This window comes from Tachysurus fulvidraco, chromosome 2 (assembly GCF_022655615.1).
Source record: "Tachysurus fulvidraco isolate hzauxx_2018 chromosome 2, HZAU_PFXX_2.0, whole genome shotgun sequence".
Taxonomy (NCBI): Eukaryota; Metazoa; Chordata; class Actinopteri; order Siluriformes; family Bagridae; genus Tachysurus; species Tachysurus fulvidraco.
The window spans coordinates 25,339,154-25,361,857 of NC_062519.1; the positions used below are offsets into that span (position 1 = coordinate 25,339,154).

Consider the following 22,704-nt stretch of genomic DNA (forward strand, 5'->3'; position numbering starts at 1 on the left):
TTTAACAGTAATCAACTTTGTGTTTGTGGTGTAATAGTCCACCTGTGGCGGTGATGCTCGGTGTGTCTCCAGTCATGTAGGGGGCGCTGTTTCCCGAAACTAGTTTTCTATCTTGGCTGTGGTTTGAAAGAAGGGCGTCATTTTCAAAGCTTTTTGTAACTGCCTTACTGTTGTCTTGACGCTTAGAGGAAACAGATTGCTGGACGAAAAGGTAATAATAATGGACCCGATTCTTTTGTGTGGTTTTAAATAACAATTGTTTGCCAGATTGTTTGTTTTATTAAAGAGATGTAAACACCAAAAAAGCTCATAAAAACAAGGTACAATCTAGCTTATTATGTCGGTGGTGTTGTTAGCTTTAGCATCCTTTCTATATATTATGCAGAAAGGGACACTTTGATAAATAAAAACTAATACTTCATTATCACAGCAAAACATTCCAAATATGAATCTTTTTACTGAAATATTGGTAACAATATTTGATTTCCAGAACAGTGGGTATAGACTGGGGACGTTTAACCTGTTTGTATAAAGACATACACCATAAGTTAGGCATCTACAACTCTGCATTATTCTAATGTTCATTCCTACGATTGTTTCCTTTCTATGATGTGTTGTTTTTTGTTTTTTAGTTCTTTTATAGGTTATGGAAAATCTGGACTTTTCAGAGGAAGAAATTCAGGAACAATTAGCTGTGCTTGGATTTGGCAACATAACAAAACAAAGGCTGCGTGAATTCAAACGAGGTGAATGTTAATGTTTATTTCTTTAGAATGAAAACATCATGATGTGTGAATCTGGGAATGGTGGAAGCTAAAAGTCACCTTTAACTACACTCTCATGTGCTGAGATTCACACATGAGGCTGTAAGGGATTTATAAGAGTTTTCATTAAACCAAGGAGGGGAATTTTTTCTTCTGTTCCTGTTTATCTATCTGAAGAGAGACTGGATACTGATTGACATATCGAAAGCTATATTCTTGTATATTCTGAAAGCTCCTATTATTCAATTTTACCTGCTATTACAGAAGAGACTGTGTACGTGATTGTGATCCTTGTGTGTTTAGGTGACATGCACAATTGAGGGCCCTACTAGCTATGTGATTGTACGTCAAAATGTTATCATCTTGAAGTATATGATAATGTTACTCTTATGGGTAAGACTGTGTGATGTGTGTCCATCCTATTCATAGTCCATCTTATCATTACATAATAACAGATCTTGACTTGCTGATTTATCATGAAAAGTCCAAGAGCAGCACTTCGGCTGAGTGGAGTTCCCCAAAGTCTCACAGCAGTTCATGCAAGAGTCCACCAGCATTTATTAAAGAGAAAGGTTGGTGTTTACATCTCTAAAAAAAACTCTGTGAAGTTGATGCCTTTCATGTTGCTGTATATCACAGATTTTGAAACTTTTTTTTTTGGATATTTAGTCCAGGTACCCAGTGCTGCTTCCAAATACAACTCTATTTACTCTGGTAATGGGACAGCAGATCAGCACAGACAGGTATGGGCTTACTAAAGCTTTGTTTACAAGGGCTGTTTAATGCAAACACTGTCATCATGTCCCCTGAAACTCAAAAGCAAGTATATAAACAGATATATAATCTGTTTATATCTGTTTATATAAATGCTGATGCTGCCTGGAAGCCCCACTATCTTATGTTGTTTGTATATCATATTTAGCTAACAGTAATTGTGCTGATATCCACATGGTTATCCATGGTTTTGTTATGTACAATAATATATAGAGTCTCATTTGCAGTGTTAATAAGCTCATGTCATAAAGCATGTGAAGCGCAAATCGCAAAGAAATTCAGAACAAAGCTAAACAGCTATCGGTTCTGGGTAATTCAGTTTTATAAAAAATATATATATATATTTTATGGTAAATATTGAGCAGGGAGAAATCAGTATTTCAAAAGCCTATATCAGGCCATCCTTAAAAATATTCTTGTTTGCCGTAACCCGACCGACCCTGTCAATTTAGGACAGACTCAATTTTTTATTTTTATAGTCCGACCGACTTGCCGGTTGTAAATTTGCGTTAAGACCGACCAATTTTTTTTTCTCTTCAAACAACTAATACAAAAGCAATAAAATAATATTAACGGGTTCGGGCACCATAATACATCTAAAAAAATCATTAAAACAGCTCGACACCGCTTTAACTTGGCACGAAGTTTTGGAAAAACTGTCCAGCATCAAAATGGTTTGCGATGATGCGTCCGAAGGCATTGGTTGAAGACCCCGTCAGTGACGTCACGATGTGCTAATTTGTTTAAAGTCATACCTACGTAATCATCGTCATCAAAATTGTGCTTTTTTTTTATTTTTTACTGTTACTGCAAACCAAAATATTTTTAAGGATGGCCTCAGGGACTAATCTATAAACAATAATAATCTATAATTTTGGTTCAAGGCTGTCAGGTTAGCACAAAATACAAATAATTTAAAAATCAATTGTGCTTCTCCCCTTGGTTACTTGTATGTTTTGTGCCAAAAAAGTCTTTGTGAGCACATACATAGATGAATTCACAATACCCAGAGTACATGTTCAATACACCAAACAATGAAATATTTCTTAACTCTATTGCTTTATGCCTATGTTCTAGGTTCTGACCTCAACATTTCTTGATGAAAACTGTGACATTGTGAACCTGGGGCCTGGTGACTCCTACATAAAGCACTCAGTGGCTCCTAGATACATCAGACCCACTACAGCTCCTAGCAGGCTTGAGGTCGAGGATGCGTCCTGTGACATTTACCATTCAGTCCTGGGTGCCAGTGAACCCATGAGGACCCAGCAAGATATTCACACGAACATAAAACCAGCTCTGAAGAGAAAAGTGCTTAGGTAAGTCTTCCGATCTCTGAAGACAATAGAGCGAGAATGTGCATTTGAATTAAAATAGTTCAAGTATTATGAATAATATATCTTGGATCATTCACGTACATGGTCTCTTTGTATACTATCCACATGCGGTGCAAAAGTTAGGACATCCTTAATATATAAAGAACATTTAATTACAGTGAACCCTGTTTCAGATTAGGCCTAGACAATGAGCAACATTGTGAAATGTTTTGCGTGTGAGGGACTTTTCAGCTAAATCATTCAGATATTTTTCCTTCTAGGAAGCATAGGGGACATTCTCATGTGTGTGATGAGTCTACATACAGTGAAGACTCTGGTAAGTTTAGCAGTGTTTAGAACTACCTGTGTGTATTTGTGTGTACTCTGTCAATGCCATGTAGTCTTGCCACCACCATGTGGTGCCATAGATCTAGAATCTCTTCAATATGGAGATCTTGGGTATCAGCGCTAATCTTCTTACAGTCACTCCACCTCTTTATCAGCCGTCTGCCAGAGCTCAGTGAATGGACTGATATTCTACTTGAATTCAGTATTAGGGAAACCTCAGAATGTATAAAGCTTACTTGGAAAATATATATGAACAGGACAGTGAATCTCTATCCTCCTCTTTCTGGACTGACCAGGAAAGTGAAGATCTGGGAGAGTTTTGTGTAAACAATGACGGGATTGAGACAGAGCTTGGAATCGACAAGCCGGAAGTTAGCAAAGAAGACAACCGGTGTGTGAAAGACGACCGTGTAAATGAGCAGACTGTAGAAAAGCTGAATGACCTCATAAAGAAAGGTGATGCGCAATATTATGTTAAGGAGCAAAGTAAACACAAGGACTCTGGGAAACTGACCGGTAAACAGGTGAGTCAGCATAATGAATGCAGTGTGAAAAGTCCAGGAAAAGAAAATGTGGAGAAGAGAAAAACTTGTAAATCAGGAACTAAAGCTGAGAAGAGTGAAGATTATATCAAGGATGGTTGTGCTGGAGAAGAAAGGTCCGACAGTCAACAGCTGATGACTGAGAACTTGTGTGCTGAATTTGAGGAAGCTGGAAATGAAGAAGCTGGAAGTAAAGAGGAAGAATGTGACGCTGACAAAGAAGTGAATGAAAACAACAAGGGAGGACAAAGCAAATGTTTTGTTCGTGACAAGAACGTGAGTTTGGAGGAGGAGTCTGAAAGCAGTGATCTGGAGAGCGATGAGGAAATCGAGTATTTTGTTAGCGAGTCGAGCCAGGGTGTAACAAAGCGCGATGAACTAGAAGGCGACAAATTAGAGAGAGATGATAAATGGAAAACATTTTTCATGTACCAAGATGATGAGAGCAAACCGGTGAGGAATGACGGACACACGTGCTCGGAAGGAGGACCGACGTATAAGATGGAGCTATACCCCAAAAGAAGAATTTCATTTATGGCTGAACAACATTCAGAGAATGCAGTATTGTTAAATGTAGAAAGCACTGATGAAGCTGACCAAGAGTACACCAAGCACAGAGAAAACAACGGCTCTGCTGAGCAAATTTTGAAGTACAGTCCTGATCCATATGAAACTGGAGGGTATGATGAGGATTACCATGGTAGCATGAGCAGCCTTACAGCAAGCAATTTCACTTCTGGTTATGGAACCTATAAAGCAGACTCGCCTAAAGATGACCTGGATGTTAGAAATGATTGCAGTCTGTTTGAATTGGAGTTAGACCCTGAATACCCTCAAGATGACCCCAATCTGTCCTGGTATCAAGACTGGCTTTCTTCAGACATGGCTGAGCAACAAAGTCCTCCAGTGTCACCAAACAGAGGCGACTGGACCCCTTTTGATTCTCTTATTCCCAATGATAGCTCTGTGTATAAATGCACTGACATTGTTCAATGCACAACATATGAGAACAGATTGAGATCTATTACTCTTTGCTCTGAGGATTCCCAAAGAATTCCTCTTTTTGCAGAAAGGGTTGATCTTCCTGCTAGCGAAGAGAAAGCCACAACTAATGTTTATCACCTGGTCACTGGCACAAAAGAGCAAAATGTGGCATTTAACAGCGAAGACCATAAAGACCATGAAACGTTTCCTATGTGCAGCAATGATGCATTTGATACAAGATTTAATAAATGTATGACGACAATTCAAGATCACAGAACTGAAGATGGACATGCAAAGGAAGGTTTCAGGACAACAAAGCAAGTGAAGTCACAGCTATTTGGACGTAGGTAACTTTTCTGAACTTAACCGTTAAGTTCTTTTAGGATTGGTTGAGCTTCAGTTAATCAAGATCTTCATAAATGTATATCAGTTTCAGTCACAGTGATTCTCTAATCATTTCTTATTGCTGATGTATCGGCCTTCCACCTTGGGACCAGTTGATGTGGTTAGATCAATGTTATTCAGGCCTCTGCCCTTTACTGAAGATCCTTCAATTAGAGTTACATTTTTGGGGGCCATAAAATTAAGTCTGTTCTATTCTGAAGTATTAGGACTGGTTTAATGGCATCTGCTGTCAATGAACTCTCTCTCACTCTCTCACTATAGAGCCAGTAAGTGAGCTGGAAGAGCGCTTAGCACAACTACATGTGTCAGTTCTGCACCAGCGACATGAACAGTACTCTGAAAGTGAGGAGACCAGCAGCTACAGTGACAGACACAGTTCCACATCAGACGAACTTCCCAGTGCTTTTCAGGCCTACCTCAAAGGCATGGTCAGTACAGTTACCCACTATCAAATCGTCCTGCAACATCAAGGTTGATTATGCCACGGTTCTGGATTGATGGTGCAATTTTACAAGTTTTGTCACACTGTTAGTGATGAATCCTCTTTGTTGTATTTATTAGACAAGATCGCGCAGTGAGAATGACCTCAGACCTCGTCCCAAATCCTGTAAGTTTTTAATTTACTCTTAAATCCTCTCTAATAAGTTTGAGTCTGTAATTGATTTAAATTGTACAGTAAATAAAATAAATCTGATAATAACAATAACAAGTAAACAAATTAAGTGAAGATGGTTGCAAAAATACTTTGTATTTCATGTACTGTTTGTAAAGTTATGTATTTGTAGTATTGTGTGTACACGTGTGTGTGTGTGTGTGTGTGTGTGTGTGTGTATATATATATACACACACACACACACACAGTTTACGTATTTTGAAACTAATTACCTGTTAAATTCACTTTTTGTTTTAGCCTAATATAATTATTAACAATTGTGTCTTAGTTATTCGCCCACTTATGGATCACCCCCACACAAGGAACCTGAAAAAAACAGATCCTGTTGCAAAGTATGTTGTTTTGTTTTTTTTGTTTGTTTGTTTTAAAACACATTTACTCTTTGTTTGCAGGTGTTTTAGCATCTATTGGTCTTATGGTTTAAAAAAAAATCCTCTTTCCACTCAGGTATTTCCAGTACAAGCAGGATTGGGAGATGTTTAAGGCCCCTGGAGAGAAACGCAGAAACGAGCTACACTGGGCCATCAGGGTACTTCCATTTATATAGTTATTTATATATAGTATGTATAAAAATAAATTAGTCTGTGATCATGTGACTAACACTCTTTCTAATCTCCAGGAACAACTCGCTTATCAACCTCCACCTGTGAGTTCATATTTCTATAACAGAATTGCTGTTATTATCCACCTCCAGAATGTAAATTTGTAAAAAATAACTTCTTTTGTGTTACAGCCAAAGCCTCAGAGAACATATGTCCCAAATACATACGTGGTGCCTACAGAGAAGAAGCGTTCTGCTTTACGATGGGAAATACGACATGATTTAGCAAACGGCACCATTCCTACAAAAGTAACCTACATGTAGCGTGGCTTAAGCGAATGACTAACGTGCATGCCACATATATTGTGACAGTATCTATTTATTAATGCATGTTTCCTCTGTCCTGTGAGTAGAATGATGAATTTAATGACACACATTAGTGTTTATGAAATAAATGTGTTTTTTAATAGACTGAAGTTCATGGCATGTCACTATAGGGCAGTTTGAAAGGGTAGAGCTGTGTGAAGCGAGAGTCGTGCCACAGCAGCTTCTTTTCTAGAAACTTCACAGCCTCAAGCGTGAGGACCAGACTTTCGTGTTTCAACATGCTGTGAACGTTCAGGCCTGTAAAAGAGAAATTTGAGGAAACTGTTTAAAAGTTAATTGTCAAATGACAATAGGAGAACCACAAATCTGCATTTGTAACCTTTTGCAAAAGGAAGCATCCTCGACTTACCTATGGCTGGAATGATATTTATAGTCTTCAAGTTTGCCGTGGCCTGTAGAATGTTGGGAGAGAAGTCCTCTCCTCTGAATAAGGTTTAAAAAAAAAATCATTTGTGAAAGGGACTGAGAAATGGTCCATGGAATGTTGCATAAATGCATTGTGAAATATACTTACACATCCACAATCAGGACCGAATCCCCCCACTGCCTGTGTTTCACCAGTTCCTCTAGATACTGCGGGTCTGAAGTAGGAATCTCCAACGTGTCAATAACATGAAGGTAATCCTAGGATGATAATAATTTTAACGCTAAAACGCACACATGATATTTCACTATTTTTCCTCTTAACCAGAAATAATGTAATGATCAGACTATTGTCAGTTACCTGTACAAGTTTAGCAGTCAATGCAATTTTCAGTCCTTGTACACGCACCTTCATAGGCAGCATGTAATAATAACTGGTTGGTCCTCTTGGACCATGAGATACTCCACCTAAAAAGAAATGACCCTTTATAAACAATGAGACAATTATATAATGCAACAGAATACTGAGCTACTAGACTGTATTTATGATTCTGTATCTGTGAAGCCATATCTGTTCCAGTTTATTCTTACCTCCTTTCCATAACGGGGAGCGAATGCTTCCATGCCGAGCTCGTCCGCTTCCCTTCTGCTTCCAGGGCTTTCTGCCTCCTCCTCTGACCTCTGCCCTGCTCTTCACACTGGCAGAGCTCTACAGATTATAATCAGAAACATATGATTGCATTCACTACTGCTGCAATAATGCTACTGCATGATGAACAAATAACAGACTCTGTAAATGTCTTCTGTCTAATGCAGTACTATAAGATAGTTATCGGTCTGAATGCACATATGGTGTCATATAAAGGCCTACAATTTTTTTGACCAGGAAATTCATTCCTAGACAATACAAAACTGGAGAGCTTAATATTAATACTAAATGACAAATTTATGGCTACTTACAATTCTTTTGAAATTCCTCTGCCAGACCTCCACTTCATGGAGTATGTCGAGCCTTGCTCATAAAATTAAAGAGAAAACAAACGCAAAGAAATCTTAATCTCCATCTTCCTGATGTTACTATATTATTGGGCATGTTGTATGTGTTATAATATTATATGATAAAATCATTTCTCCAGCTGATGGATGCATTTTATACATCAGTGCAGTAAATTACCTGACCGGCACAGAAAACACATCAGGATGGAGATCAACGACCCCCAACGGCTCGCTGTCATAACTTCCTAAAGAGTGCAGCCATGTCTGAACAGGTGCGAGATGAGCTGGAATATCATCATCACATCTCCGCAGGACTTGAAGATCAGAACCGGTGGGAAGGATTGCCTCTAAAAAATCAGCAGATTCAAGCATTTATAGTTCCTGATGTGCAGTAAAACTTGCATGAATTGACAATGATTTGTAAAATTTGACTTCACATTTTTTATACAGGTGTGTGAATGTGTTGAACTATATTTATTGCTGCAGCTGTGACAAACGTGTGTGTTGCAAAGATGAGTTTATTAAGTTGCAGTTTGTAGAATAGGATTTGTTCACCTGCAAACAAAATTGTGTACCTCAAACTTACTGAGGATCCACGTGTGACTTATTTTTACAACTACAAATTCCACACTAGCAGATGCTCGGTTGTTTTGCACCAATAACACCTTCATACTGTAACATCCCTTGTTTCATCAGGACTGTCCTGATGTCCTTACACCAGTTAGATATCCCATATGGCTCATGGGTAAGACTTTATAACCAGTTTTAACCCAAACCAACGCTTTTTACACACGTAAAAAGCGTCAATTGCACAAGCTAGATACTAAAATAACAGAGTATATGTTCGGTGTAATGTCTGAGCATCTTACTTTGTTTCGGAGCCCCTATTAGATTTGATGGGAGACGTAAATTTGACGGAAGAAAACTTTCTCCGGATAAAGAGGAAATCAGCTGGTTTGGGGGGAAAAACAAAGCAGTCAGCTGTAAAGCTAATACAGTGTTTGTGTAGTAATAATAATAGCATGTTATCCGAGACAAATACACAAAAGTGAAGTCAGTCAGCTACAATGTTTTGTGCTAGCTTAGCTAACGTTATTAGCTTCATGCTAGGGTAATTAGCGTTATCAACACATTTACTTACCCGTGTAGTGATGCCCCTGGTACACAGTGTCCAAGTAACACGAAACATGATTTCTGGCCAAGTAAACACGACCAAACAAGCTCTAATCAACACCACATTGTACTGTCAAAGCTTCTGTTAGAAGGTCGTACGGCGTGCGCCGTCGCAGACATATGACGTAGTGGCATGAACACATCTCTCCATTAGACAGGAGCTCTTAAAGATTCTGCAGAAATCAAAACGTAAAGTTGTCTCATTATATCGTTTGATATGGCGCTTTTTTTCTGTAAATTTCCCTTTTACTAGTATTCTCATTTTAGTTTATGTATTAATAAAGTATTTCTTGGTTATATTTCATTCTGCTGTGTTTTGGATATAGATTCTATCTGTTCAGAACCTTCCAAGAAAAGAAGAAATATGTTTTGCAATTTTGTTGTATTCAGATTTTAGGAATTTATGTTATACATATATGTATAATTATATTACCTATAACACATCATTAAATGCATACACTGATAATTTATCTGCAAATTCAGTGACCACTACTAATAAATATTCTCACCTTGATGTCATTTCTGAAATTCCTACATATTATTTACTTTAATTTGCTAGTTACAACAACGGAAACCTGACTTATAAAGAGAGAGTGCAGTGTGCACAAGTGACTAACTTTATTTGAAAATGTTACAAACTTTATGGTTGCATCATAGTACGCCTCTCCATTTCTGAAGGAAAGGACTCTGATGAAAGGCACAGTTGTTATTCTTTCCAAAAGCTGATTTGGGTGATTGCATAGAGCTCAGAACCTCAGCAGATTCAAACAATCATTACTATATTAGTAATGCAACCGAAAATTAATTACAGTCAAAAATATGAACCTCATTTCACTTACATTTACAGTAAAACTACCATTTGCATGTGATCAAGGGGAAAACATGAGTACAGATTGTATGTTCTGTTTGTTATGATAATTAAGACTCAAGGATTTAAGTCTAGAATCAACATTTAACCTGGTACCAAAAGAGAAAAAAAAAATCCCTCCAGTGCTTTTTATTTTGGCCACATACATTTCAATGCTTTTTTCTACGAAGCTAATCCTAATGCCAAAAATCACATCAATAATCAAAACAAAATTTCAAGTATTATCTTCAGGATCCCAATGAGAATGGTCCACAGGATGGGCTCTTCTTCCTCAAATTCCTCTCCGTTACCCGGCTGTGGGTATTTGGGCTGTTCGTGATTCTGCTCTGGAGAATAAGAATCCTTTAGAAACAGGTCTTCGGCTAAAGCGGTCTGATCGTAAAACACCCTCATCTCAAACTCGCTCTCCAGGTGAGAGGGATGCCCATAGATCCCGATGCCCACCGGTCTAACAAAGTCGTCTGGAACCACGACCACATCGTGGCCACAGGTGGCAGACTGGAGCTTGTAGGTATCGAAGTCCGGATGCAGAGTCTTGTCGGAGACATAGAGGTCAGCATCACCTTTGAGGCTGAGCATGTGAAGGATGATGCGTCCGTCATGGTTGAGCCGCAGGTAGCTGTAGTTTCCTGCACCAATGTGGCCTTGAACAACATGAAGCAGAATCCATTCATCAGGCACTAAGAAATCCTCAGAGACCTGGATGGATTCTTGAACCTGAGAGAGGAGTACCAACAAAAACGGAATACGGAAACACAGCATGGTCACTGCTGCCAGCCACCAAACATATCTGCAGCTGTCCTGTAAAGACATGGGAATACATTTTTTGCTCATACAAAAGAGATAAAAGGGCACAAACAGATCTAGTATAATGGCTTTCTTAGGTTGCAAACACAGATACTATAGTCTTCTGTATGTTCAGAATATTTAATTTAAAAATATTTATACCCTCATTTGCCAATTTATTAGAAATAACTGTACAATCATGGAACTTTCTAATTGAAGGTGGAAAAATTAAATCATGGTTGCTTTTGCCCGACATGCTGGCTTGATTATTTCAAAAACTCATCGATCTCCTGGGATTTTTACACTCAAATCTTTATTACACTCAAATCTTTCAGTATAAAACAATTGTATGAGCTGAAATCCTTTGTTTTGTTAAAATTGGTCAGAGAAGAAAAAACGACTTGTTTGTGCCAACAAGAAGCCTGCAGTAACACAAACAACTACTCTACATTTGTGGTGAGCAGAAAAGCATCTCAAAACACAGGAGGACAACAAATAACAGCAGAACAAACTGGGTTTTACTTATTTCTTGTCAGCCAAGAATAGGAATCAGGGGCATAGGTGAACACCAGATGGAATAAATAACAGGAGGCTGTTTGTTTTGATAGTGTGAGAACATAATTAAAGCCTTTAACCCCTAGTGCTTGCTAAACACACTGGAGTAACCTTTGGTAAAAAGGTAAAAAAAAACTTTAGACTTATTTGGTGTCTGGTGTGAAAGAGGCACAGGTTCTTAGGCCAGAGAAAGTCCCCAATGTAACTCTGTTAATGACATGCTTGTCTAGCAGAAAACTGCAATCAGACTATAAACTGTATACTGACACTGGTGCAGAGGTTTTGGTCAGGAGGTTTAGCCAGACTGTCAAGTTGTCTGATGTTAGAAATACAACAGAAGGGCTTTACTGCAAATGCCTTCAAAGTCTAAAGCCAATGTTTTTGATTTGTTAAGGAAATGACCACCCTGTCACTGAAAACACATTTCCCATGTTTTATGTGAACATTAACTGAAGCTCTTGACTTGTATCTGAGTGATTTTATGCACTGTGCTGCTGACTGAATAACTGCTCACCAGGGCAGTAAAGGTGAACATCATAAAGCGACCACTAAGTGTATATAGTATCATTATTTCAAGTGTGGGATTTAAACTACTAAATGGAGGAAGATTAACTGGTTTTATATTATTCTGAGCTTGAGAGATAACAATCCAGAATTCAATTAGGAACTATTGTTAAGTGAAGATTAAGTTCACAACACTAACAGGTCTGCTTGCTTACTTACTTATTAAGGTTTGAATTAAAACCCATTACATTCAAAAGACAACTCAAACAGACTAACAACTAGATCAACTCAAAAAAGCAAACAAAAAAAAAACTTAGATAACTTTGATAAGAAATTGGTTCTAGTAACATTAGGAAAGAGCACAAGCTAAATGCACTAACCAGCTTATAACTATGCCACAAAGTTACTGTACAGAAAACTCTTTACTGTGTTCCAGATCATTCTCCCCAGCATAGTGAACTTAGCTAAATAGTTAAAAACAAAAAAAAAAGCCTTCCATAGGGCACGCGAGGGTTAGCTATACTGAAGCTAGTTAGCTAGGAGGCTAGCAGTAAGTCTATTCTGACATGCTCGATATCCGTAAAGAACTGGAATTCGTTTCATAAGCACAACTAGGTTTTACGTGAATGAACGTCGTGTTTTAAAGTATTGGTTTTGATTACTTAGAACCTAAATCTTACCAGTGCATTGTCAAAAAATAACCTGCTAACAGCGCTACTGAAGTTCTCTCTTCTTCTTCTTCATACCTTTCACAAACCACAGGCGCTTTACTGCCACCTGCCGTCCTCCAGGTGTACACCACAATCCTCATGTTAATTAAACAAACCTGTTATCGTTTCTTATTCTCCAAACATGTCTAAAGTGTTTGAAATCTATGTGAATAATTCTTATCTTTCTTCGGCCTGGTGTTGTCTATAAGGAATGTAAGATGGATGTAGTTCTTAGTTTATCCGCTAGAGGGCTGTAGCGCAGAGCAGTGTTGTGTTTAAAAGCGCTGCAGCTCTGTACTGCTCTCGCCGGGCGCGGTGGCGCGTGCCTGTAATCCAAGCTGCTGGGAGGCAGAGGCTGGCGGATCGTTTGAGCTCAGGGGTTCTGGGCTGCAGTGCACTATGTCGATCGGGTGTCCGCACTAAGTTCGGTATCGATATGGTGCTCCTGAGGGAGCTCGGGCGCACCAGGTCGCCTAAGGAGGGGAGAACCGGCCCAGGTCGGAAACGGAGCAGGTCAAATCCCCCGTGCTGATCAGTAGTGGGATCGCGCCTGTGAATAGACGCTGTAGTGCAGCCTGAGTGATACAGCGGAACTCAGTCTTTTGTTTATTCTACTTTCATCACTACAGCATAATGTCCGATCAAAATTATTCATTCTATGCAATGCTCCTAAATGCACAAATACAGTCTCTTTGACAGGATACAATGAGGTTTTCGCTGTAGATAAATACAACATTCGATTTGATATTTGTTTTATTTTCAATTTAAACGATAAAACTCGTTTTTCTCGTCTTTAATTCATTTCATGTGTTTTCTGGAGGTGCTGAAAGCCATCAGCTCAACATTGCCTTCTATTGGAGGACGTGAATAATTACAACTTTATATATCTACAAAAAGAATCACCACCAGTAGGAGGCGCTGTTTGAACAGAACATAGCTCTCAACATAAAATGAAAAAAAAAACTACACAATGGAAAATAATTTTGTAATTAAACCACAAGACTAAGTAAATTTGTGATTATTTAGCATTAATGTTGAATGGCTATTTGTAGCGTTTACAATAATGACCAATTTTTAATTCTTGATACAATTGTTTTACACCCCATAAGACTGTTTATTGTCAGTATATCTTAAGGTTATAATTACTATTTAGTCAGCAATAAGGCTAGTAGCTACAGACCACATCTGATTGTAGGTTAATGTTGAATGAGGGAAAGAAGACACGTGTTTATTTATTGTTTGTTTTGATAAATGAAACTATCTAAAGTTTTATAATTGTTTAATTTTATGTTATTTGATTGTTTTAATTGTTTTAATACAGTAAACTGGATGTGTTATAAGTAAGTGTAATACTAAACTACTGCATGCCTTCAAACACACTAATTACTATTACCATTTGCTCTTTTTATTACAAAGGTAATAATGGTGTATAATTCAGAGTTCCATTATTATATAATAATTGGACAGTCAGGACTGGTGACAATAAATGTGATGTTTATGTATGTATGTATGTATGTATTTATTTATTTACATTTATTTAAGCCATTTGAACTTTATCTAAACAGATTTTGTTGCAGTGCAGTATATCTCAGCTATGTGGATGTCGTTAGACAAAGTGTAAAATTAAAAATAAACTGAAAACCCTGTACACGACAAAACAAACCTATACATTTATAACGAAGGAAAATATTCGATCTGAAATATAAACGCCATCTCTGTGTTCACGTCACCTAAAAAGAGTCGAGAAGGAACTTAACGTTTTATTTAGTTCCTAGTGATCCAATGTAGCTTAGAGCAGTGTTGTGTTTAAAAGCGCTGCAGCTCTGTACTGCTCTCGCCGGGCGCGGTGGCGCGTGCCTGTAATCCAAGCTACTGGGAGGCTGAGGCTGGCGGATCGCTTGAGCTCAGGGGTTCTGGGCTGCAGTGCACTATGTCGATCGGGTGTCCGCACTAAGTTCGGTATCGATATGGTGCTCCTGAGGGAGCTCGGGCGCACCAGGTCGCCTAAGGAGGGGAGAACCGGCCCAGGTCGGAAACGGAGCAGGTCAAATCCCCCGTGCTGATCAGTAGTGGGATCGCGCCTGTGAATAGACGCTGTAGTGCAGCCTGAGTAATACAGCGGGACTCAGTCTTTTACAATAACCAACTTCAACATACACGGTTCATTCACAGCTATAGATTTCATTACACAAATCTTATATCACCCACACCTTAATCTCTTGAATTGCAATGGGTTTGGAGACATTGACCATAAACATAACAAAAATTATACGTTATTTATCATTTTAAATAATAATCTTGATTTTACCCATAATATTAATCTTATGTCAGTGTTTAACGGTATCTGACGAACACCACTACATTAACTCTTATCGGAGAATAATTGTAATTACAACTTTAGATTTCTAAATAAAGCCTTGTACAAACAGGCCAAATACACACTAAATAGGACATAAGGGTGGCAAAGCAAAACTACTTTCAAAAGCTGGAAAAAAAGACATTAACATGGGACTGCACTACATCCTCCAACATCAGGACAAACCAGGGACTTATGAAAGGATCCTGTTTGTGGACTTCAGGTCAGCTTTCAACACCATCATCCCGGTACCCTCCTGAATAAACTGACACAGCTCTCTGTAGCCACCTCCATCTGTCAGTGGATCACCAGCTTCCTGACAGACAGGCAGCATTGAGTGAGGCTGTAAAACCTCACATCCAACATCCACACCATCAGCACTGGAGCTCCTCAGGGCTGCATTCTCTCCCCACTGCTTTTCTCTCCCTACACAAATGACTGCACCTCTAAACACTCCCTCTGTCAAGCTCCTGAAATTTGCAGATGACACTACAGTCATCAATCTCATCCAGGTTTTCAAATTAAAAAAAAAAAAAACTTTACATAAAAATAGAATACATAAAAAATATAAGAACTAACTGGTTAATCCAATTAATAATAAAAATGTGACGACTAAAAGTAAAACACACGTTATGTGCTAACGTGTATATTCTGAACAAGTCTTTCATTTGAGAACTTTTAAATGCTCAGTCAAATCCCACTGAACCGAGAAGGAAAGTGAGGTGTGTGTGTAGTTCCTAGTCTGTCCGCTAGAGGGCTGTAGCGCAGAGCAGTGTTGTGTTTAAAAGCGCTGCAGCTCTGTACTGCTCTCGCCGGGCGCGGTGGCGCGTGCCTGTAATCCAAGCTACTGGGAGGCTGAGGCTGGCGGATCGCTTGAGCTCAGGGGTTCTGGGCTGCAGTGCACTATGTCGATCGGGTGTCCGCACTAAGTTCGGTATCGATATGGTGCTCCTGAGGGAGCTCGGGCGCACCAGGTCGCCTAAAGAGGGGAGAACCGGCCCAGGTCGGAAACGGAGCAGGTCAAATCCCCCGTGCTGATCAGTAGTGGGATCGCGCCTGTGAATAGACGCTGTAGTGCAGCCTGAGTGATACAGCGGGACTCAGTCTTTTATACCTAGTTTAGAAATACTATTAAACATAGTAAACATCACTACTGTCCTTTCAAGTATACATTTTATTCACGTCGTTTTAATACACAAATTACAGTTACAGTGCAGATCACACCTACTGTAGTACTCAAGATCATTTAATACATAAAAAGGATTGTGTATGGGACATTTCTGCACATGTACTATACAACATATTTGTGTATTGTCTTTTGTGTTTCAAGCCCACAAACTGCAAAGGCCTCAACATTGGATAAACCTCACCTGCTTCAGGTGTGCGGTACTATGGCTGACCTTGTGCTCTGACACCAGCCCCATAATAATCTGGAATATTCAAATGGTTAGAGCTCTGGGTTGTTGATTGAAGGCTTGGGGTTTAAGCCCCAGCTGCCACTGTTAGGCATGTGAGCAAGACCCTCATCCCTCCCTGCTCCAGGCAGTGTATCATAGCTGTCCTCAGTTTGGATATGTGAAGAAAAGAATCCTGGAAAAACATTGTCTCATTTCACTGTGTAGTGCAACAGCTATATATGGTTGAAATGACAAAAGCTACTTTAATGCTGAGAATCTCCTGTTTCACCACAGTTCAGTTGGATTCAGATCTGGTGACTGGGAAGGAAACTTTAACTCTCTTTATTTGAATATATTGTCCTATGGTAAAGTAGGTTCCTGACTTTTGTGTACTATCTGCTTAACTCACTTTGTTCTGGAGTTGTGTAATTTGAATTTTTTTATATTCTATAGCGTTGTTTGCTATATGGTTTGTAAGTATCCCTCTAACACCTTTTAAATAAGTGTCTAGTACTGTTTGATATATTCTACCAAACCACATCTTAAATCTCGCTCTTGGTTGACTGCAGATATGTGCCTCAAACCCATTTCTGTACTCAACTCTTACTGTCACAGATGCTCTCGTCTAAGAGCAGTGGTTACATTTCCAGTAACCTCTTCTACCCTCCTCTGTTGTGTGAGTCTCAAACAGTAAGTGGGCTCTGGAATTGCCAGTCTGCTGTAAAGAAAGCTGATTTTACCTCTGCTTTAGCTTCCCATTACTCCTTTGATTTTCTTGTGCTAACAGAGACCTGGATATCCCCACAGTACACTACACTACACTACAGTACACTACACCAGCTGCTTTATTCTCTGCCTATGCTTTCTCACACTCACCATGAGAAATGGGCAGGGGTGGTGGTACAGGTTTATTGTTGTCAAGGATATGGTGTTTTACACCTCTACTCTTGTCTCATTTAACCATCTCCACCTTTTGAATTCCATGGCATTTCAGTTACCTCTCCAATGAACCTTGTTATCATTGTTGTCTACCACCATCCTGGTCCCCTAGGACAGTGGTCCCCAACCCCCCGGCCGCGGACCGGTACCGGTCCGTGGACCAAATGGTACCGGGCCGCCCAAAGAATATTAAATTATTTCCATTTTATTTACTGTGGTGTATTTCTCTCGGGTTTGTGCGACTTTCCATGGACGAGAGGTTAACCGGGAGCTGAGAGACGTCACCTAAAGCCGCACCAATACTGCGCATGCGCAAAATATCATGATATTGGGCCGGGTTTGGTGACGTCTGGAGGTGAGCAGCTGCAAGCGGCAGTGGCATTGTAGCTTTGGTGGAGAGAAGATGTGTATCGCTCTTCTTTCTGTTCACCGGTACTTTCTCATGTTTAACAGTGCTTGGTGTACGTGTATATTGTGTTTGCTCAAATTTAACCCACAAATTAGCAAAAATGAGCACGAATCAGACGTCGTTAGAAAGTTAGAAACTCTGCCGGTGTTCTGGATTAAAGACATGGCGGAATACCCTGAGATTGCCACCACAGCACTTAAATCCCTATTGCCATTTCCGACATGCTATCTGTGTGAAGCGGAGTTTTCTGCAGTGATGGCAACCAAAACAAAACAACGGAATAAACTGGACATAAGCAACACACTTCGGGTGACATTGTCTCCTATTACCCCAGATGGAACCATCTCGTTGCAAAGAATCAAGTTCAGGCTTCTCATTGATTTAGCATTGTAGTGAGTTAAAAAGGCATGTTTAAATACAAATTATATAGCCGCCACCCCCCACCCCAAGCGGGCCACGGTAAAATGACCAAACGTTGACTGGTCTGTGGCGAAAAAAAGGTTGGGGACCACTGCCCTAGGAGACTTCCTGGAAGAAATGGGCACACTGCTTAGTGCTTTCCCTTCGGATAGAACCCCTCAGTGCTTGGTGATTTCAACCTCCCCTCTGACAAGCTTCAATCTTTTTCGCTCCTGACTCTTCTGGACTCATTCGCCCTGACACTCAAAAGCTACATCCCCACACAAAATGGAGGCACTGTCCTGGACCTGGTTTTCACCCATCCTTCCCCAGCTACAGACATGACTGATACCCCACTACACATAAGTTCTCGTATACCACCCCCCTGCTGCGATCCCTCCACTGGCTTCCGGTGGCTGCATGCATCAGATTCAAAACAGACCAAAAACGGACCAGCTCCCTCTTACCTCAAAGCCCTCATCACTCCTCGCACTGCACCATGCACCCTCAGATCTACCAGCACTGCTCGACCAGTTCCACCATCTCTCAGGGTAAAAGGCAAGTATACAACAAGACTCTTTTCTGTTCTGGCACCAAGGTGGTGGAATGAACTTTTCCTAGGGGTATGGACAGCTGAGTCACTGGCTATTTTTTAAACGACGGTCGAAGACCTACTTATAAATAAAACACTTCAACTAGCACTTCCTTTCTTGTTTGTTGCATATATGTTTATAAAAAAAACTTGAACATTGTTTTAGACTCATGGTATCTTAAGAATGTAACCTAGTGAACCAGAGTTAAAGTATCCAATGATAGAGACTTAAGCACTTCTGTACATTGTCTGGATAAGGGTGTCTGCCAAATGCTGTAAATGTAAACTGGAGAACCCTTAATGTATAATTGTGTGCATGAAACCAGTTTGAGATGACTTTTTCTCTGTGAAATGGTGCACTATCATGCTGAATTTTGCCATAGAATATGGATACATTGTGTCTATAAAGGGAGGCACATAATCAGCAACAATACTTTAATGCACTGTGACATTTGGGCACTGACTGATTGGTATTAGCAGGCCCAAAGTGTGCCAAGGATATATCACCCACACCATCACACCACCTTCACCAGCATGGACTGTTTACACAAGGCAAACTGTTATTATCAGTTATTGTACATTCAGCTACACCAAGTTCAGATTTTTAATCATTTAAATTGGGCTTAATTATATGATTCAAATATATTAACAAAAATACTGAAATGTCATGCAGCTTTATTTATTATTCCAGGTTATTATGAACCCTGGGGTCAGAGTACGGCACCCCTGGATCAGGTGAGGTTAAGGGCCTTGCTCAAGGACCCAACATTGATGTCTCAGCAGCTTGTGGACTAGAACCCCCGACCTTCTGATCACTTAGGTTACTTATTTTTTTGCAGTCTAATATGTTCCGGTGTTAATGGTAATAATCCATTCTACTGTTTTGGAAGCACACCTACAGGATGTTTTTTACATTTTTTTTCCAGCTGGTCTGGTTCTGTGTGATTTAGCAGACTTCACATACAGTGCTGTAAAATGGAATCTCATTTCATATTGACATTTGTTTAATTATAATAGAGCGGATGAGCAAATTTCAAGCACTATAAGTAACAACCCTAAAACCATGAACTAAAAAACATAGAAAAATAATCAGAACCCCTGTACACGTTATGTTTTGGTCTATCTCATAACATTTGAACTGTTGTAAATGCGCCATTAAACACTAGGGAAGCGAGAAGGAAATTGAGGCGTGTTCCTAGTCTGTCCGCTAGAGGGCTGTCGATCAGAGCAGTGTTGTGTTTAAAAGCGCTGCAGCTCTGTACTGCTCTCGCCGGGCGCGGTGGCGCGTGCCTGTAATCCAAGCTACTGGGAGGCTGAGGCTGGCGGATCGCTTGAGCTCAGGGGTTCTGGGCTGCAGTGCACTATGTCGATCGGGTGTCCGCACTAAGTTCGGTATCGATATGGTGCTCCTGAGGGAGCTCGGGCGCACCAGGTCGCCTAAGGAGGGGAGAACCGGCCCAGGTCGGAAACGGAGCAGGTCAAATCCCCCGTGCTGATCAGTAGTGGGATCGCGCCTGTGAATAGACGCTGTAGTGCAGCCTGAGTGATACAGCGGGACTCAGTCTTTTACAATAACCAACTTCAACATACACGGTTCATTCACAGCTATAGATTTCATTACACAAATCTTATATCACCCACACCTTAATCTCTTGAATTGGCTTTGGGGATATTGACCATAAACATAACAAAAATGATACATGATTCATCATTTTAAATAATAATCATGATTTTACCCATAATATTAATCTTATGCCAGTGTTTAACGGTATCTGACGAACACCACTACATTGCCTCTTATCGGACAATAATTGTAAAAATCAGAATGTTGGCTTCTTCAAAGCCAACATAATTACAACTTTAGATTCCTAAATAAAGCCTTGTACAAACAGGCCAAATACACACTAAATAGGACATAAGGGTGGCAAAGCAAAACTACTTTCAAAAGCTGGAAAAAAAGACATTAACATGGGACTGCACTACATCCTCCAACATCAGGACAAACCAGGGACTTATGAAAGGATCCTGTTTGTGGACTTCAGGTCAGCTTTCAACACCATCATCCCGGGTACCCTCCTGAATAAACTGACACAGCTCTCTGTAGCCACCTCCATCTGTCAGTGGATCACCAGCTTCCTGACAGACAGGCAGCATTGAGTGAGGCTGTAAAACCTCACATCCAACATCCACACCATCAGCACTGGAGCTCCTCAGGGCTGCATTCTCTCCCCACTGCTTTTCTCTCCCTACACAAATGACTGCACCTCTAAACACTCCCTCTGTCAAGCTCCTGAAATTTGCAGATGACACTACAGTCATCAATCTCATCCAGGTTTTCAAATTAAAAAAAAAAACTTTACATAAAAATAGAATACATAAAAAATATAAGAACTAACTGGTTAATCCAATTAATAATAAAAATGTGACGACTAAAAGTAAAACACACGTTATGTGCTAACGTGTATATTCTGAACAAGTCTTTCATTTGAGAACTTTTAAATGCTCAGTCAAATCCCACTGAACCGAGAAGGAAAGTGAGGTGTGTGTGTAGTTCCTAGTCTGTCCGCTAGAGGGCTGTCGATCAGAGCAGTGTTGTGTTGAAAAGCGCTGCAGCTCTGTACTGCTCTCGCCGGGCGCGGTGGCGCGTGCCTGTAATCCAAGCTACTGGGAGGCTGAGGCTGGCGGATCGTTTGAGCTCAGGGGTTCTGGGCTGCAGTGCACTATGTCGATCGGGTGTCCGCACTAAGTTCGGTATCGATATGGTGCTCCTGAGGGAGCTCGGGCGCACCAGGTCGCCTAAGGAGGGGAGAACCGGCCCAGGTCGGAAACGGAGCAGGTCAAATCCCCCGTGCTGATCAGTAGTGGGATCGCGCCTGTGAATAGACGCTGTAGTGCAGCCTGAGTGATACAGCGGGACTCAGTCTTTTATACCTAGTTTAGAAATACTATTAAACATAGTAAACATCACTACTGTCCTTTCAAGTATACATTTTATTCACGTCGTTTTAATACACAAATTACAGTTACAGTGCAGATCACACCTACTGTAGTACTCAAGATCATTTAATACATAAAAAGGATTGTGTATGGGACATTTCTGCACATGTACTATAGAACATATTTGTGTATTGTCTTTTGTGTGATGCCTTGTATTTTTTGTTTGCACGTGATGGTCCAGCGGCTAAGGCGCTGGGTTACTGGTAAGAAGGTTGGGGTTCAAGCCCACAAACTGCAAAGGCCTCAACATTGGATAAACCTCACCTGCTTCAGGTGTGCGGCACTATGGCTGACCTTGTGCTCTGACACCAGCCCCATAATAATCTGGAATATTCAAATGGTTAGAGCTCTGGGTTGTTGATTGAAGGCTTGGGGTTTAAGCCCCAGCTGCCACTGTTAGGCATGTGAGCAAGGCCCTCATCCCTCCCTGCTCCAGGCAGTGTATCATAGCTGTCCTCAGTTTGGATATGTGAAGAAAAGAATCCTGGAAAAACATTGTCTCATTTCACTGTGTAGTGCAACAGCTATATATGGTTGAAATGACAAAAGCTACTTTAATGCTGAGAATCTCCTGTTTCACCACAGTTCAGTTGGATTCAGATCTGGTGACTGGGAAGGAAACTTTAACTCTCTTTATTTGAATATATTGTCCTATGGTAAAGTAGGTTCCTGACTTTTGTGTACTATCTGCTTAACTCACTTTGTTCTGGAGTTGTGTAATTTGAATTTTTTTATATTCTATAGCGTTGTTTGCTATATGGTTTGTAAGTATCCCTCTAACACCTTTTAAATAAGTGTCTAGTACTGTTTGATATATTCTACCAAACCACATCTTAAATCTCGCTCTTGGTTGACTGCAGATATGTGCCTCAAACCCATTTCTGTACTCAACTCTTACTGTCACAGATGCTCTCGTCTACAGAGCA

General features: G+C 40.1%; 3 protein-coding genes across 5 annotated transcripts; 1 reads left to right on the forward strand and 2 right to left on the reverse strand.

Annotated features, from left to right (window-relative positions):
- The first annotated feature begins 62 nt into the window (after window positions 1–62).
- Window positions 63–6,818, forward strand: hyls1 (HYLS1 centriolar and ciliogenesis associated). Of its 2 annotated transcripts, XM_027169756.2 has the most exons (12): window positions 63–211; window positions 633–746; window positions 1,220–1,336; window positions 1,434–1,507; window positions 2,616–2,857; window positions 3,136–3,191; window positions 5,395–5,561; window positions 5,695–5,740; window positions 6,075–6,138; window positions 6,254–6,335; window positions 6,426–6,452; window positions 6,540–6,818. In XM_027169756.2, exons 2-12 carry the CDS (start codon window positions 647–649, stop codon window positions 6,669–6,671), a joined length of 1,107 nt encoding a protein of 368 aa, XP_027025557.1. In that variant the 5' UTR covers window positions 63–211; window positions 633–646; the 3' UTR covers window positions 6,672–6,818. The 2 variants fall into 2 exon arrangements, with proteins under 2 accessions (XP_027025557.1, XP_047659970.1); XM_047804014.1 differs by lacking the exons at window positions 63–211; window positions 633–746; window positions 1,220–1,336; ... (1 more) ...; window positions 2,616–2,857; window positions 3,136–3,191 and adding an exon at window positions 3,202–5,071.
- mrpl4 (mitochondrial ribosomal protein L4) lies at window positions 6,788–9,441 on the reverse strand. The gene is made up of 9 exons (XM_027169757.2): window positions 9,235–9,441; window positions 8,963–9,044; window positions 8,272–8,440; window positions 8,058–8,109; window positions 7,689–7,806; window positions 7,459–7,565; window positions 7,249–7,358; window positions 7,084–7,157; window positions 6,788–6,971 (listed from the first exon to the last, which is right to left on the reverse strand). Exons 1-9 carry the CDS (start codon window positions 9,280–9,282, stop codon window positions 6,826–6,828), a joined length of 906 nt encoding a protein of 301 aa, XP_027025558.2. The 5' UTR covers window positions 9,283–9,441; the 3' UTR covers window positions 6,788–6,825.
- Window positions 9,442–9,849: 408 nt separating this feature from the next.
- c2h6orf120 (chromosome 2 C6orf120 homolog) lies at window positions 9,850–12,892 on the reverse strand. Of its 2 annotated transcripts, none has more exons than XM_027169760.2 (2): window positions 12,726–12,892; window positions 9,850–10,935 (listed from the first exon to the last, which is right to left on the reverse strand). In XM_027169760.2, the coding sequence occupies exon 2, from the start codon at window positions 10,894–10,896 to the stop codon at window positions 10,336–10,338; it is 561 nt and encodes a 186-aa protein (XP_027025561.1). In that variant the 5' UTR covers window positions 10,897–10,935; window positions 12,726–12,892; the 3' UTR covers window positions 9,850–10,335. The 2 variants fall into 2 exon arrangements, with proteins under 2 accessions (XP_027025561.1, XP_027025560.1); XM_027169759.2 differs by having other exon boundaries at window positions 12,660–12,872.
- Between the last annotated feature and the right edge of the window lie 9,812 nt (window positions 12,893–22,704).